This window comes from Perna viridis, chromosome 6 (genome assembly GCF_037379345.1).
Source record: "Perna viridis isolate PV_CMFRI_1.1 ecotype Kerala chromosome 6, ASM3737934v1, whole genome shotgun sequence".
NCBI lineage: Eukaryota > Metazoa > Mollusca > Bivalvia > Mytilida > Mytilidae > Perna > Perna viridis.
The window spans coordinates 14,767,840-14,785,040 of NC_142450.1; the positions used below are offsets into that span (position 1 = coordinate 14,767,840).

Sequence of the window (17,201 nt, forward strand, 5' to 3'; positions counted from 1 at the left end):
ATCTAGAAAGCCTGAGGTGTTCCGATTGGGTATTACTTAGTGTTCGTTCTTTGGACTTCAGGCTGAAGCTAAAGGCTTACATTTGTGGAAAATTGGAAACGATAAAAAAGCATCTTAATTCAAATAATTATTGAAGACCATATAATAAAGGCTTTTCAAAGGAATATACGTAATGAACATTGTATGGGAAGCTCCAAAAGACTTCCTGCCAGACTGAAATCATGCTCTCAGTGCTTCCAAGCTATGACTTTATTTCGCAAAACTGATTTATAAAAATATTCTCTGTTCTCTGTTAATTAATAAAAAGGCTTGTAATACTCGATACGTGCACGATATTTTCTAACTCGTGAGCACGCGATTAACATATTTTACAGCTGAAATATGAACTGCGTGTCCTGACTGTATATGTACGTACCACTACATTGAAAATAATTAGAACAACTAAACTCCAGCGCTCGTGCAAGTTCGCGATTAAAATTTTGATAAAATGTTGCGTTTTACGTCTTATTTGTAAATTTTTCACCGTTGAAACCGTTTTGATTTTTCTCCGTAGTTATCACACTTTACTTTGAGCGGAATTGACCGACACCATTTACAAATCTAATCTGTATTCATTTTTTGTTTTGGACACTGACTCAATTTTTCTATGAAAATTTGTATCCAAATTAAAGGTATTACTAACCTAGTTATATAGAAAATACGACTTATGTTTTGGTTATATTTACAAGTCCGCGATTAAGTCTTTAAGAGTAGAATAAAACTTAAATTTTGGGGCGAAATCACTGAGAATATATAAACCGTAAGGTGGTTTCATTGAAGTGAGAAAATACATGTAGGGTAAAACTACAGCTGTGAGAAGCCTTTGCAGTATAAGAATGACCCTTATTTTGTATCTACATTAATTTCAACCCAAAATCTATTTCACTAAAATAGGGAAATATTTATAAACACTGTCTTGATCAAAAATTATTTCATTCTAAAATTATGTTCGATTAATTGTACTATGACTTTTGGCGGAAAACCCAATACGCAACTCGGAAATTACAAATCAAGTGATTAAATTGTTTCGTCTTCATGTATACCAATTTATTCATTAATTCAAGGTTTCGAATACAACTGTGCTATATTTTTGTAAATTTTTCCCTGGCACATTAATATTACCGTGAAGGAGAGGAATCCCCTTGCAATCAGTAAATCAACATGCATGAAGTAAATTCTGTAGAAATTGTAATGAGAAATTCTTCTAAAAATCAAAATAATTTTATTGCTTTTTCATTGCAATCAGAATGAAAAAAATATTACGGTTTCGCCGGAAATACAACCTGTACGTGTACTTGATGTGGGCTGTGAAATGTACTCGCCGATGGATCGTCATCATGAACTCGTGGATCGTTATGGTGTATCCATCTGCACCATGAAAACTGAATTATTCGACGGGTCATATCCCGGACTTGACTTTTTTATGAGCAACTCGGTGGGTGTTTCTAGAAAAGCAGAGGACGCTTTCCCTACCGGTGCACCTGGTCCATGCTCCCAGTTTTTAGTGGCGTCCGAGTTGCTTATTTGCTTTTGTTACTTTGTATGTATGATTTTAGTTACTTTATGTTCTTTGTTGTGTATGTTTTCCATGTCTGGTCATTGTCCCTGGATTACATTCTTTTTATTACAATTATAACCATGGTTCCCTTGATTACTCTTTCACCCCGTCCCTAAGCCTCAAACACATACAGGCTGTACTTTTCGACAATACCACGATATTGTATATATCGTCTTCTTTGAAATACTAAACCTATACGTTTATTACAAATTCGTTTATCGTTCATTTTGTTTCATTAGAGTATCATACCCGATGGAATGCATAATGGTGTCCTACCCAGCAATCCAGTTTTTGTTAGGGAACGACAATAATTAGAGTTTGTATGTTCTTAATAGAATTGAGATTTTGGTTTTGAGCACTTCTTGTACATAATTTAATTATTTTTGAATCTGGAAATTTCTAAGCATTTGGTTCAAATGCTGTTGATGAGCAGTTAATCCTGAAAAAAAGAAACAAAAAACAAAAAAAACAAAAAAAAAACACATTTACAATATCTATAAAACAAATAATTTATGGTGAAAGGCAATAAATGCAGCATTGTATAACCACTTTATAAAATAGGTCTTCAATAATTGTTAAGACACCTTCAAGTAAGCTCTAAAAGGTCCGACAACAAAAGTAATAAAATCCACGGTAACACAACCCTGACACTTCTTTAAAATCAACTAAAAAGTCAAATAACAACACGAAAATACATTGTACAATAATGACCAACATTATCTTACTGTGGGCATGCGCAGGCGAAAACCATAATGTAAAATGTAAGTGGTGGTTTCTATCAAATATTTTGTCGTAATGGTTTATTTTATCAAAGATGTGAAAAAAGGGTGGCCAGGGAGATGCCTTTTTGTATTGAGATTAATCGTTTGAAATTAACAAGGCTTTTTCTAAGACTAGTAGGTTCTTAAACGAGTGCGAAGTGGAGGATTGGGATATATTTTACGAGTGTGAGAAGCTCTGACTTTTCCCGAGTGGAGCGTTGCGGAATGAGGCAAAGACGTAGAATTTCTCACACGAGTGGAAGATATCGGAGTTCTTCACTATTCACGAGTGCAAGAACCTATTTCTTTCATTTAAAATTACTAAAACAATATGAATAAATTACGTTGAAAAATAGAGCAAATTAATGCGCCCGTGCGAAAATGTATGTAATGTCAGTCGAAAATAAATACCTTGAAATAAAATCCTCAGTAAAATCAATTATTGTATAATTGCTAAAAACAATAAAATAGAGACGCAATGGTGTGATCCAATAGAAGAAAGTTTTGGAATATTTTTTTTCTGAAATATGGTTCTACAACGCACTATTTTTTGGACGAATTTTTTTTACCTCGCTGGAACAGGGTTATGTTGCATCAATATTGAAGTCATGACTATACAGAAGTTTTACGGTCTCCATCATGAACTCGTGGATTGTTATGGTGTATCCATCTGCATCATGAAAACTGATTTGTTCATCGCGTCATAGTTTTCCTTTCCTCTTTCGTCTACCCCGGACTTGACTTTTCATGAGCAACTCGGCAGGTGTTTCTAGACATTTTGGAACAGCAGAGGACGCTTACCCTACCGACGCACCTGGTCCATGCTCCCTGTTTTAAGTGGAGTCCGAGTTGCTGATTTGCTTCTGTAACTTTGTATGTATTATTTTAGTTACTTTACGTTCTTTGTTGCGTATGTCTGTTTTCCATTTTAGGTCTTCGTACCTAGATTACTTTCTTTAAAATCAGGGTCTCGTGTCGCTGTCTTACGGAAAAAAACTATCATGAATGAAATTGCATATCATAGTTACTGCGTATATGAAATTGCATATTTTAGAAATTTTTCTGATTTTTGAACAGGTTTCGACAGATTACACTTATAAAACCGCGAAAAAAATGTGTTATCTTGCCAAACCAGGCTATTGAGTATAACCTGCTCAAAAATTTGAAACATTCCTTGCAATTTAATTTCTAATGACAATGTGTGAAGATCCAAATATTAACAATTAATTCGTTATCAAATATTGATTTTGTGCAGGATTATTTAAATCGCAGAGTGCGGACCAATCGATGTTAATGGCGTCATAGTACCAAAACCATGTTATACAAAATAAACTGGTTTGCTCAAAAAGAACCAACAATTACAAAGCTTGTTACAAATCAGATTAAACTATTTTGGGATATTCTATATTTAAACGTCTAACAATAATCCTCATGTTAACGCGATACGCAATTGTTTCCAGTATTAAAGTCATTGGAAAGATAGTAATTCATCTAATTTGGATGTTCTGTATCAAACGGACAGACAGAAAGACGGACGAACAAAAGAAGCGCTACTCAATTGTACTCTCCAAATTTGCAGTGGTGATCGAAACTCGTCGATCCTATTATCCTTGTGTCCCATCCCATTTTTTCATTTCATCATCATTTTGTGCTAATGTAATCGTCAATTTCTTGTTGATCGCCCGAATATAGCTGAAGTATTGCTGCTTTACCGTCAAGCAAACAATCAATCATTCAATCAATCAATCCTATCAATACTGCAATATTTATCTTTAAAGTATTTTTGTTTGATTTTGTTTTGTTTTTGTTTGTTGTTGGTGCTTTTATTAGCTGGACTAATACATGTTTGATACGATTTATATCATACATAATTATATACATGTATCTAGTTGTTTTTTTAGGAAAACGTTGGAAAAAATAACAGCTCGCCATCAATGCTTAAGAAACCGAAATGTCCATTATATGATCAAGAATTTATACAATTATAATTTATTTTATGTATGAGGCTCTCTTATAATCTTAGCATATGTACATGTATTAAAAGATGGGCATAAAGTTACGTGTTATTTTTAAACACTTGTCAGAAAATAAGTTTATCGTGTCTATTATTAGTGGTAAAAGAGAGACAACTCGTATGATTTTTGCATTATAAGTTACTGCTTGTACAATGTACTAAATGGCTCAGGGGATTGAGGATAGTAAACGTCATTAAAATTGTCGTTCAGTTTTATAGTTTTTTGATGTCGTTGTTGTTTTTTTTTCGGGGGGGGGGGGGTTAATCAGTTAGTTTGATTATTGTACTCTCTAGTGTTACTGGTGTGATAGATGGGCTGATATAACATGGTCCTACAGAATTTTATCAAAGTAAAAATAATTTTAAAATATTTTCTTAGGTTCAGGTTTAAGCTTTTACCTTAAAATGCTTAATTTTAAAACTGCCAAAACTAGACACCGAAAGTACATTTTTAGGCAAAATATCAAGTATGGTTTACTCATACATAGATTGAAACTACATCAACTTAACTTGCCAAGATATTAGGGGCAGGAAGAGGCTAAGTGGCTACTATCTCCTGCCCCCTTAAAAGTCTATCAAAATCGTATGAAAGTCAGTAGTTCGGGTGCTCATACAGACAAGGTTGTCATTTGCTTATTTTTGTATAAATTCTACAAAGAATAACATTTTCCGATCATAAACGGGGGGGGGGGGGAGTAGCTATGCTATATTGCACAAGTTATGTTTTGTTTGTTTGCTTGTTTTTGTTTGTATTATTTGTTTTTTTTACGTTTGTTTATGTGATTTGGTGTTTTATATTTTAACTTTTACAATTTCTCGATTGAAAATGTTTTGAATTACAGGTTTTCAAGATGAGCACATGACGCGTGTGATACCCCTACCATAGCACCTCGTTATTTGTTGACCTAGACTTTAGGATTTTTTTAGTATGTTCACTATAAGTTTCTGTTAGTGTTTCCGAAAGTATTAATTTTTATTACATGAAGATGTCCAATAGTTGCTGTAAAATACATAATTAAAAATTACTGTAACTTTTTAATTTTTTTTTTTTCAGTTTTCTTTACTTCAATAAATCCTATCCTAACCGATCTAAATCCGGTATAAATGTATTTGTACAGCAAAAGCTGGTATGTGGATTAGACAGGATATTTGTGCGGAAGAGGATCTCCTTGTAAACCTTTTATTCATTTTTCCAAATATTGATACCAATTATCGTGTTTGACGATTTTTCTTGTATCTCAAAATCTGTAACCAGTTGTATGGAAGTCTATTTCTGTCATCAAGATAAATAAAAGTCGCGAAAAATTATCTCGAAAAGTCATGATTCCATACACTTCCATTTCATGGTAAGCTTATACAATTCGTTCCATATATTATTTTACTACATTCTTAAAACGATTTTCAGGTTTCGTACAACATTCTCTTTCCGACGCAGTATCGAAAATTGAAATTGCGTGCCATGTGTTATTACCTGGTTAAAATGTAGAAAATTAAAACTAAAAAGAAACAATTTCACTGCGTTGATCATTATAGTATAAATGTATGGCCTTTTCCATATTGGCCCTGTAACATGCCTTTGGTATTAATAATGGCCTCGGATGGCCGTAATTTACCGAGGGCCATTACAGCCATCTGAGGCCATTATTAGTACCAAGGGCATGTTACAGGTCCAATGTGGAAAAGGCATGCATTGATACTTTGTATTAACCAACTTTATTTCAGGACATAGTCAGAATCCATTATCAATACATATGATTTCACATTAATTAAAAATAAGTTCATATCTCAACGAATCAAATATTTATGAAAATAAATCATGAAGGGTTTGTTGTCTTTCCCAATACCCCCCCCCCCCAAACAATCTGGTTTCCTGGTCAGTGTCGTAAGCGACCTTAGAGAGAAACTTATGGAACGAAAATATTACCCGGGCTTCCAGGTTACGCCCCCCCCCGCCCCCCCCCCAAAAAAAAAATAAAATAAATGAAATAAAATAATCAATCGTAAATTTACAGACACGTACATGTACAAGATTAAGATCATAAGCTAATTAATTACGCGACCAGTTACCCGATACCCGACATCGCAAAAACCATGACTTTTCAGACATCCATAATTTACGGAATATTTGGGTTGTTTCCGTCACCGTCCTTTGGCTTATTGATACTGTCCTAGTATGTGACCAGGGAAATTCCAAAAAACAAATAATTTGGCCATTTTTTACGTAAAAAACCGTGTTATTAAGTGCATTTTGATCTGGAATCAAGCTATTTTCAAATGTCGTGGGAACTCTTTTGACAGAGCACATAATGTAGGTGAGTAAAAAGAGAAAAGAAATGTACTTTGAAGATTAATTTCAACACCTGGATACGTGCAAAATAATGAGATTTGACTGCACATTTCGTCTTTGAAAATCACTAAAACACGAAAGGCGCCTTTTTTCTTTAGCATTTCTCTATTTAAAAGAATTTGCTCTCGCTTCGAGATTTCATTTTTGTTGCCTTTTCCAATAATACCCCCTCCCCAAATCGTAAATTTAAAACTCAAGATTAAACATACCTAATAGTTCAATATACATAGACCCAGTACCATCTTTCAGCAATTTTAAATATCCTAATCTAATTAATTGAATTATTAGGTTACTCTTAATTTAAGTTGTCACTTTTGATTTAGTTCATAATGGCCCGTATTGATGCCCCGTTTTGAAATTCGTAATGCATGGCTGTGATTTCATGATGACCGGCTGTAGGAATTTCCGGTTCATAAAGGATGGGCATTTCTATACATATTGTAGTAAGTTGGTTAATATTCTTTTTATAAAAGATACACGTGTTTCCAATGTTATTTTACTTCTGCACACATGCTTCACTATATTTTTTTCACTGTCATATTAATTCATTTTCAAAAAGTTTAGAAAAGTCATATTCCAATTCCAAAACAAAGAAGTCACTTTTTGCAGCATACAGGGTCCAGACATTTTAAAAGGGGGTGCTAGGACATTATTTGCCACTTTTTGTCAATTTTACAAATGAAAATGACAAATTTTCCAATAGAAAGGGGATACCAACCAACTACACCCACTCTGCATCCACCACTGTGCATACACGTACATGAATGAGAGCTTGCGCAGACCATTCTAAAACAAGTTCTGTAAAAACAACTTCACGTTTAAAACCGGTTAGGATGTTTTATATTTTCCTCTTGATGATGTATGATATAAAATGAAACTACAAACATTCCCTAAAATCTGTCATTCTACGGTATACATGTATGTGGCAGAAAATATTCTTTTCAGGACACACCAACAAAATCTTGTCTTCAGGGCTAAAACACACTGTTCTCGGATTTCGTAGACCTGCAGAATCTGTTTTCATTTTTTTTTGTATGTTTTATCGTGTGCAGGTATTGGTAACACGTCCTGCAATTATAAGTCCAGCTACAAAAATGTTTCCGAAACGATCAACGAATACGCCACTTGGCTTTTTTAGGATGTCCTTGTTCTTGAATTTCCAGTTCAATATACATGTACCATCATGTATGAAGCACAATACACTATTTTCTTTCCAATTTGAAAAGCAAATGTTTCCCCTGGACGTTGTCACATATGACAGAAAAATTGCAGTTGTGGCACAATTTTGGCAGTCGTAGAGGCTTGTTTTGAATCAGACCAAAAAATCGTAAATCAGGCTCGTTATGTTCAATTTTCTCCCTTGATTGAAGATCAGCTATACTATCCTCAATAGCCATCGGTTTGTCGTTCAAAAGTTTAGAAGCGTATTGAGTCTGCAGTGTCTTTTCGATATTGTGAAAGTTTTTGAATGACACATTGTGTTTCGGACTCATTTATCATTTGACTCATTCCTCAAATCGGAAAGCAACTTGTGTAGTTGAGTATTAAACCTTGTTCTTATCATTTAGATATTTTCTTCTATCTCATTTCCTTATGAATTAAAAATGTTCATGGCAATTGTTTTGTTAGCTATCACATCTTGACAAAATAACTCTACACTATATATTTTTTGAAGTTTTTCTATAGTGTCTGATATTCTCTAGAAAATCGTCTAACGCTGGGAGTCTATGGCAGTTTTTGTAAAAAAATATAAATAACATTGGGTTTAACGGATATAGATATTGAAAATAATTCCTGTTAATATATATATATTTTTTTTGTCTGTGGAATGCATATTTTAATTCTAATTTCAATTTAAATGCTGCTTTCATTTTGAGTTCACTTCCCTGATCCATTTCTGCGTTTACAGTTTTTTTGTCGTATATCGATACCCTCGCATGCGATGCTCGGTATAATACATACTTCATTTAAACCATTGCTTCTGGAAAATTAAAACTTAATTCAAAATCGGTGTTTATTGTTTTTTTTTTTTTCAGTAATAAATTACAAAACAGTTCAACCTTTTATAATATCATTGATGAAAAACAACTTCACTCTTTAATTTTATGATGCAGAATTTATAACAAATGGACGATGACATTGTAAATAATTTGAACAATTGCATTCGCAAACTTAACATATCAAACAATGGTAATGTCACGGCAGAAAAAAATTATGACGTTTTGAAAGAATAAATTTCAAGAGTGAATTTTACATGTGAATTTTTCAAAATTAATGATACAAGGAACACATGAAACATTCGATAATATGTAGTGTTGATGAGCCACTTATTAATAGAAATCATTGATGAAAATCAGCTTCACCCTTGAAATTATTTTATGGTGCAACAAATTATAACATATGGACACATATGAACAAAATGAGCATACACACACTTCAAATAATTTTAATGTCACAAAATGTGAAGGGATAAATTTCAAGAAAGAATCTTACATGTGAATTCTCGAAATTTATGATACAAGGAACACATTTAGATGGAACATAATTTAGTAGACTAAAAAAAAGTGATATTCAAGAAATGCAATTATGAAATACCACGATTTCACACCATATTTCTGGTTCCCTGCCAATTCAATACTATATGTGGTAAGTTTCATATTAGGTACCAGTTGTAATATTTTCATTCGGAACATTCGGGTTTTTTTCTTTCATTAAAGGTAAAGAGCAGAAATATGGCGAGAAATCATGGTATTTCAGCTCTTCAATTGTGAAATAATTGAGAACATTTCAAAATATCCATAGAAACAAGATGGCGGATAAACAATACGTTCAGTGCAAAGTTCCCGTAGAAAAAATAAATATGGAAATATTTCGATCTCGGAGGTAAGAACGAGAAATAATTGTATGAGAGTTGTAGTACAGAACGACCTGAATAAAACGGCAAATTTTTCAAAGGAACTTATGAGTAATTTACAAAGTAATTTAAAATAAAACTGAAAACAGGCTGAGGTTAATTTGAGTATAGGTTTGAGGTAAAAAGGTAAACTGGCCGGGTAAAATGAATTAAGGCAGTGAAACATAACTTCGGACTTGCTGATCTATTTACTAAACTAGCATACTTAAATGGATGTTCTTGTGACAAAATAAGAACAAATTAGATAAGTACATCAAATACAAAACAAAGTAAAATACTTCGGTATAATTCAGTCTGAGATATGATAGTGTTCAGGGGGATTCAAAATGATGAGTAGGAACGTTTTTGTTGACATCTCTTAAAACATAACATTATATAATATTATATATAACAGATCGTAAACTTTAAAGTGTTCATCAAACATAATGTAAAATCAACTACAAGAAAGATGACTAATTTGATCATGAGGTTCAAATAAATGTAACCCTGAGTTTGTGAAAGTAAATATTTAAAAAAAATGGTTCTGGAAATCAATTTTATTTTTTACGTTCTTTTAAAACATGTAAACGTTACAGTAAATGTGTATAGTTAGTTATTTCTATGCAATTAAATATGTATAATTACTCGACATTTTATGTAATACATATAATTCCTAATTTTGTCCAGTAATTATGCATAATTACTTTTTTTTTTCAATTTTTTGTTCTAAAATTTACTGATTTAATTTTAGTAAAATGTAAATTATGATATAATATTTGAACAGAATCATTTAATGCTTATTGAAAACTCCTGTCGCCTCGAGGATTGTTTTTTATTTACCATGATCAACCTAGAATTAGATTATATTATGACAGGAATTGCATTACATAAGTTAAAATTAAGTATATAACAAAAATCACGAAATTAAAACATATGCAGTATTAACATATTATTGGCACATACAAAATACTGTTAGTTCCTGAGATAGAAAAAAACCTAATATAAAAATAAATCGTATATGTACAAAGAGAAGGACACAAGTGGGTTTCCACTAACTTCATCTAACGATTAAAATGCGAATTAGAAATGTTAACTATGGAATATGATACTATAATATACAGCGTTATTGACATTCTATATATGTAGAATGTAAGACTATAAGTATGAGTTGCTAAAAAAATATTTTGACGTAAGTGACGAAATTTTGCGACATGGAAGTAGACGATTGCGCAAGTGCGGAGGCGCTATATTGTCTTTTAATACGCCATTCAGTTCTGTCTATCATAGGCATAGCCTAAAATTATATTACAAATATGATTACATGTAAAACAATCTTCGAATGTGAGACCAAATAAACGACATGCAATACTGTTCTGGTTTACATTTACGTTTTTACATTTACTTATTCTTGTCTTGTTACCCACTAAGAAATTTAACGTTTCCATGTACCGCTCTTGAATAGTATAAACTTTTCATTTACACCAAAAACCACCCTAATGGCTTATTTCCAGTTGTCACTATCAGCATCACCTCGTAGATTATTTCCTCATTCACTACAGAAAATTGTTCACTCACCATAATGCATTTTTCAATATTTGCACCACTGCCTTTAAATGAATTACAGTTTGTTTACAAATAACTATATCTTGCGTTGACTTCCCTGTTCTCTCCATTCAAAATCCCTGTCTCCCATACGAAATCATAATCCCCCATCCACCCCATACAACTTAGAATGGGAATTTTAACCCCATACAAGTACTGTACATGTAAGAACAAATTATTTTATACATTTACAGGATTATAAAATAATTTTAGTAAACCATTAAATGTACTGAATTTTGTACGGAGTACTGTTTTTGGTGTTATGGTGTGTCCATCTGCACCATGAAAACTGATTTATTCAAAGGGTCATAGTTTTCCTTTCCTCGTTTGTCTACCCCGGATTTGACTTTTTATGAGCAATTCGGCGGATGTTTCTAGAAAAGCAGAGAACGCTTACCCTACCGATGCACCAGGTCCATGCTCCCAGTTTTTAGTGGAGTCGTGGTTGGTTATTTGTTTTGTTACTTTGTATGTATGATTTTAATTACTTTATGGTCTTTGTTGTGTATGTCTGTTTTCCATTTCTGGTCTTTGTCCCTGGTTTACATTCTTTTGCTTACCCTATAATCTTGGTTCCCTTGATTACTCATTGTTTAAAAATTAAATGCATTTTTCTAAGAGAAAGGATGTGAGTATTAATACATGTAAATACGTATAAACAAATGTGTACATAACAATGTAGAGTACTCTTAGAGTATGAGCGACAGTCTGTTAATACCCTGTAATCGAATTTACTGGTATATATAATTACATATCTCAATGACATTATACATTAAATTATAAATAAGGAAATATAAAGGCGGCTGTAAAAAGTTAAGTTTCCATACAAAAATAATTACATGTATGAATTTTCAATTTGCCAGCCTCAAAATGCTTCAAATGCCGGAAAATCTGTTTATGATATATGTTATCTATTAATTGAGTTGATGAATTATTATGTTTTACAGTCAATTAAAAAATGCCCTCTAAATCATCAACTACTGCGTGAATTTCAATGAGAAATCTGAAGAGAGCATAATCGTGTGATACTGCTTTGATCATTATCACATTATTAAATCCTCTTGATATTTTAAGGCATATTAATGAATCCTGAGGGCACGTTTTATCCAATAAGAATAGCTAATTCTTATCCAATATCAAACCATATCATGACGGTATTTCTAGTGCTGTTGTTTAACAATGTTCAGGTAGATGTACATTTGGTCCTATATATTCTGAGTATCGTCTTTTACTGAAGGTAACTGCAATTAGAATTGATTTAACTCATTAATCATAAATTTGTTGGGATATATTCATGTCCAATGTTACCTTACTTTACATATTATAATTTCCCTCATTTACATAATGATATAGGAATTTAAAAACTTCTGTAAATGTATAAAATTCCACGGGTACCTATTTTCGCAATAAGTGGTTTTGAAACATTTTTCTGTTGCGAATAATGAAGTCTGGGTTATAATGGAAAAAAACAATATGCTGAACGCTAAAGGTGTATATTCGTGCATGCTTATTTTCGCTAATAATGGCTAATAATAACCGTGAAATTCGTGACAATTAACACGCAAAAATAAGTTTAACTATCGTATGTATTAGTACTTAGAAATACTGATGTATTCCATATTATGAGGGAATTTTTTTGTCTCCCCCTACTACTTTTGTCCTGTCCGTCGCACTTTTATAAAGAATCCACTGCACAAACTAAAATGACACTCTGCAGGTAGTATGGGATGATATGTAGTTGTTCAAATAACCAGGAAGTGATGATCCCCTGATTTCTGCTGGAGTGATACCCCTTTGAACTTTGGAACGGTGTGAGACATACATTACTTTTGAAGGCAAATACAAACTTTTATTTTATGTTGATTAGCACGATACTAGAAATATCAGAATATTCTTTTTTTTTATGATAGTTAGATATTCGTTTTCACTTGAAAGTAGCATTGTTGAAAAACCATACATTTCATTAGTAACTTTCTTATACCTTAGGAACATGTCCCATGCAGTTGGCGTCAGTGTTGTTTAAAGCAGCCATTACCGATTCCTTTGCCCATACACAATCGTTGCCTGATCTTGAAATCACTGAATAGTTTCGTAAAGCACTTATATTACAAGGAAAACCCATCTTGTCATGATTTGTCTTCAAAATAATGAAAAAAAAACTATTTAAGAATTAGCAATAATAAAAATTTTGTGCAATAAAAAAAATATGTACATGGAAAATTTATGTTATTTTTCAATAGACAAAACTTTTATCATAGCCAATTCTTATAAATTAATTTTAAAACATATTTCATCTTTAAACATGAGAAAAATTCTCTGAATTAAACTTAATGGGGGGGGGGTGTCAATATTTTTTTTTCCATTGAGATATAACAAAATTATTTTAACCAATTAGATTGAAGTATTCATCTCAAATTATTTTATTGTATATTAAATTTAATGACAGTATTTTTATGATAACATCATAATACTCCATTAACTTCACTGATTCATGTATACCGTTTAGCGGAAATTATATTTTCTCTTATGATGATAATTGGTTTTTTTTTACAGTCTTGACTATCCTTACGGATCTGGCACGACCGGCCCTTACGGGGATTCTGTTAGTAAATGTCTGTTAGTAGTTGGAGGTAGCGGAGCCCAGCCTTCGGGATACCCGACCGAAGAACTCAGTCAGAGTATGTCCTACTAGCGGCTGGGCTGCGATGTTGACGCTCTGGCCTACTCCCAGACCCCACGTGGGTCCGAGAGCGTTTCCCCACTCTAACTGTTTGGGAGTACGTCAACGTGAAGAGTGCTATATTATACAGTTATTAAATGGGTTGGATGCAATAGACCAGAATATTTGTCCTGAGGTACCGAGATTGATCAAGTGTTCTATTGCACGAGGCCAACGATTGCCACCAAGGTTTGATCGAAATAAAAAAGGTTGAATGCAACAGTGCATGTAATATATTTTGAAAATGATCGTAGGTCTTTGATAAAACGCTACCTTTCGTTGATAATTTTATAAATAGATTCAATCTATATTTATCTGGAGTTTAAAAATAGATCGTTTGATAATTATCATTTTTCCATATATGTAATTGCCGACAAGACAATTTATTAAGGTGAATTCTCATTTCTTTAAAACAATACTCTCAGTCACATATTAGATTGAATTAGCAATCAGATAGTTAAGGAGTAAACTGCATTTTTATTTGTTTACGTACGTGGAATGTAGGTAGTTGGTTGTCGTTTGTATCAATAAATCTTTGCATGTGTATTTTAACTTACATTGTAACTGTTAATTTACACTTTTTTGTTGCTATACATTATTAACGTGCGTATACAGTTGTTACAGCATGAATTACTTTTATTATATCTGACGACATTACCGTTTTTTGAAGTGTTAAACCAGCATATTGAATTAGTGGGCGGAGTTAGATTGTTTGTGGATTATTTCAGTTAGCCATAAATAGAATAAATAATAGTTCGAGCAATCACTTCGAACAGCCATCGTAACAATATTAATTTACTTATAAAATGGCACAAGAGGAAGTTTTACAATTACGTAATAACTGTAAAATTAGCTATAATTCAATTTTTGTTTACCCACATTGTGTTAATCTGCACTATTTTTCATCTATTTTTTAGAATTAAAAGCTAAGAAAAAGATCCTAATAAATTGTAATAAAACACCTACCTCACTACATAAATGTGAACGCAAAATTACTACGATAAAAAGTATAACAACAGAAATTGTCAGGAACAAGATGATTTTCCCATGATGATTTTCTGCACATGTTTTAACTCTTTTAAATCCATTATCTCTGACGCAACTCCAGCCTTTTGAACTACCTCTTGACTTATCATCTAAACTATCTTTTTGGTCATCTTCTTGATCAGCTGTCGGATTTTCTGTTTGAACGTTTGATTGTTTATTTACTGAAACTTCCAGTCGGTTAACTACCTGAATTTTCTCTTTGTTATCGTTTGAATTTCTTTGGTGATCTTTCAAATTTTCTGCTTGGCTACCGGTTAGATTTAGCACTGGAATATCCTCACGAGTATCGTGCAGTAAAGGATACTTACTTGGGGTGTCTTCTACAGACATGGCGTAGTTTCAACAAAAGAAAATATGTTAATACATACACGAATCTAAAATTAGTTTTTAAAAAACCTTATCTATATTTAGCACTAATATTTGGGGAGTTTTGGATTTTCCACTTTATTTTTTCCCAGATATCAACCAGTTCAACAATGTTTTTATGTTTCTTGCAGACGTGAAATTATGACATGTTGTTATGATTATGTATTTTTGAAAATATTTAAGGAAATGTTTGATTATACGTAACGTACTATTTTAGTGTTGCATAATCATTAATACTTAAATGTTTATCATAATAGATATCAGTAGTACTACACAGCGATTTTCAATATTTAAACAAATGGAGACTTACTCCTACGGATCAGTATTCACTTCCGAGACATACACACAACTAGAACAGTTCATTCATACACAAAGTTATTGAGCCTTATTCCTCAATTGGAGACATACTCCAAATGAATCTTACAATAGGTATCTAAGATGTTTGTCACTTATAATCTGAGTTAGGAGATTCCTAACATTATATATTGAATCATTGAGACGAAGGAGTTAGATATAGAAGGATTGAAATCTCGCGCATTTTTACACAATATGTTAATAAATATGACGCGTGGGTTGTATATAAGGAGTTAGGTAGCAGTCCACCTAAGAATCATGCTGTGGGTGATTTATCGATGTCAGACATTTGAACCAAATTGACTTTCAATATGCAGGATTTAATGGAAAAACCAGAATAAATATAAAAAAATGAAAGATATTTTCACTGTAACCATTTCAACGACCATTCCTTAGCGACCACCAATTTTGGGCCTAAAAAACACAAAAACATCACAATTTCAATGTATTTTTTTTTATCTAATGGTGGAAATTTGTCAAACTACATAATTATATTAATGAACTATGTCTTAGGAAAAACACTTTACAATAAAGTACAAAGCAATCTGATTGGTATAGATCTGGTTACCATAGATTTCACCTCACAGTATGTCGTAAATGTAAAGAATCACTTGCCCTTTATCACCTGATTGTGCGTAACTCCAGTAACTCCAGTAGGAGAACTAATCTTTTACATATGTTATGGTATATGTGTTCTCTTAATTTCAAAGGAGAACTTTGAGCTTAAATAATTATACCCCATGCAATGCAGTTGCGCAGGGTATAATGTGTTTGACCCGCCCGTCTGACCGTCAGTTCATCAGTCCATCTTAAGTTTTCCCGACTTTTTTTTTTAAAGACTTGCATATATTGAAATATTTTTTTAGTTAATAAGTTCACCATGATAAGTTAGAGGTCAAGTTTACTTTTCGATAATTTTTACCGCAGTTACGGGCTTTGTACTAATCAAAATTCACAGAAATAACCATTTTCCTGACATTTTTTTTCTGAACATTTGCAGATATTGACATGATTTTTATTATAAATTAACCGCGATAAGTTACAATACAAGTTTGTGTTTGGTTTCACTTCGATGATTTTACCGAAATTACGGGCCTTGAACTTAGCAAATTTATAGAAATAATCATTTTAAGGACTTTTTTCCTAAACGCTTGCAGGTAATGACATGATAAATTCACAATGATAAGTGGCAGGTCCAGTTTACATTTTGTTCCAATAGACGATATTTAATTTAGATTAATTAAAACTTAAATTAATCAAAATCTGGCATTTTAAACTAACATTTTGAGTAACAGAATTTAGTTAGAAGAGGTTGGTTTTCTCATCATATATTTAAGGTCATCTGGGACGAAGATCAGTGTGAGCTATAGCCATCACTTTTTGTTCGTTGTAGTTGTCTGTTGTCATTGTTGACTTTTTCAAAAATCTTTTTTTAATTTTTATTTTGTTGCAATCTTTTCTATACCTGATTTAACACTCTTATTCCTTTTTTAGCTCACTC

General features: G+C 32.4%; 1 protein-coding gene across 1 annotated transcript; it reads right to left on the bottom strand.

Moving 5' to 3' along the window:
• Positions 1-9,149: 9,149 nt before the first annotated feature.
• LOC148613786 (uncharacterized) lies at positions 9,150-15,358 on the bottom strand. Its single transcript, XM_088587379.1, has 3 exons — positions 14,900-15,358; positions 13,196-13,351; positions 9,150-12,455 (listed from the first exon to the last, which is right to left on the bottom strand). The coding sequence occupies exons 1-3, from the start codon at positions 15,308-15,310 to the stop codon at positions 12,420-12,422; spliced, it is 603 nt and encodes a 200-aa protein (XP_088443505.1). The 5' UTR covers positions 15,311-15,358; the 3' UTR covers positions 9,150-12,419.
• Between the last annotated feature and the right edge of the window lie 1,843 nt (positions 15,359-17,201).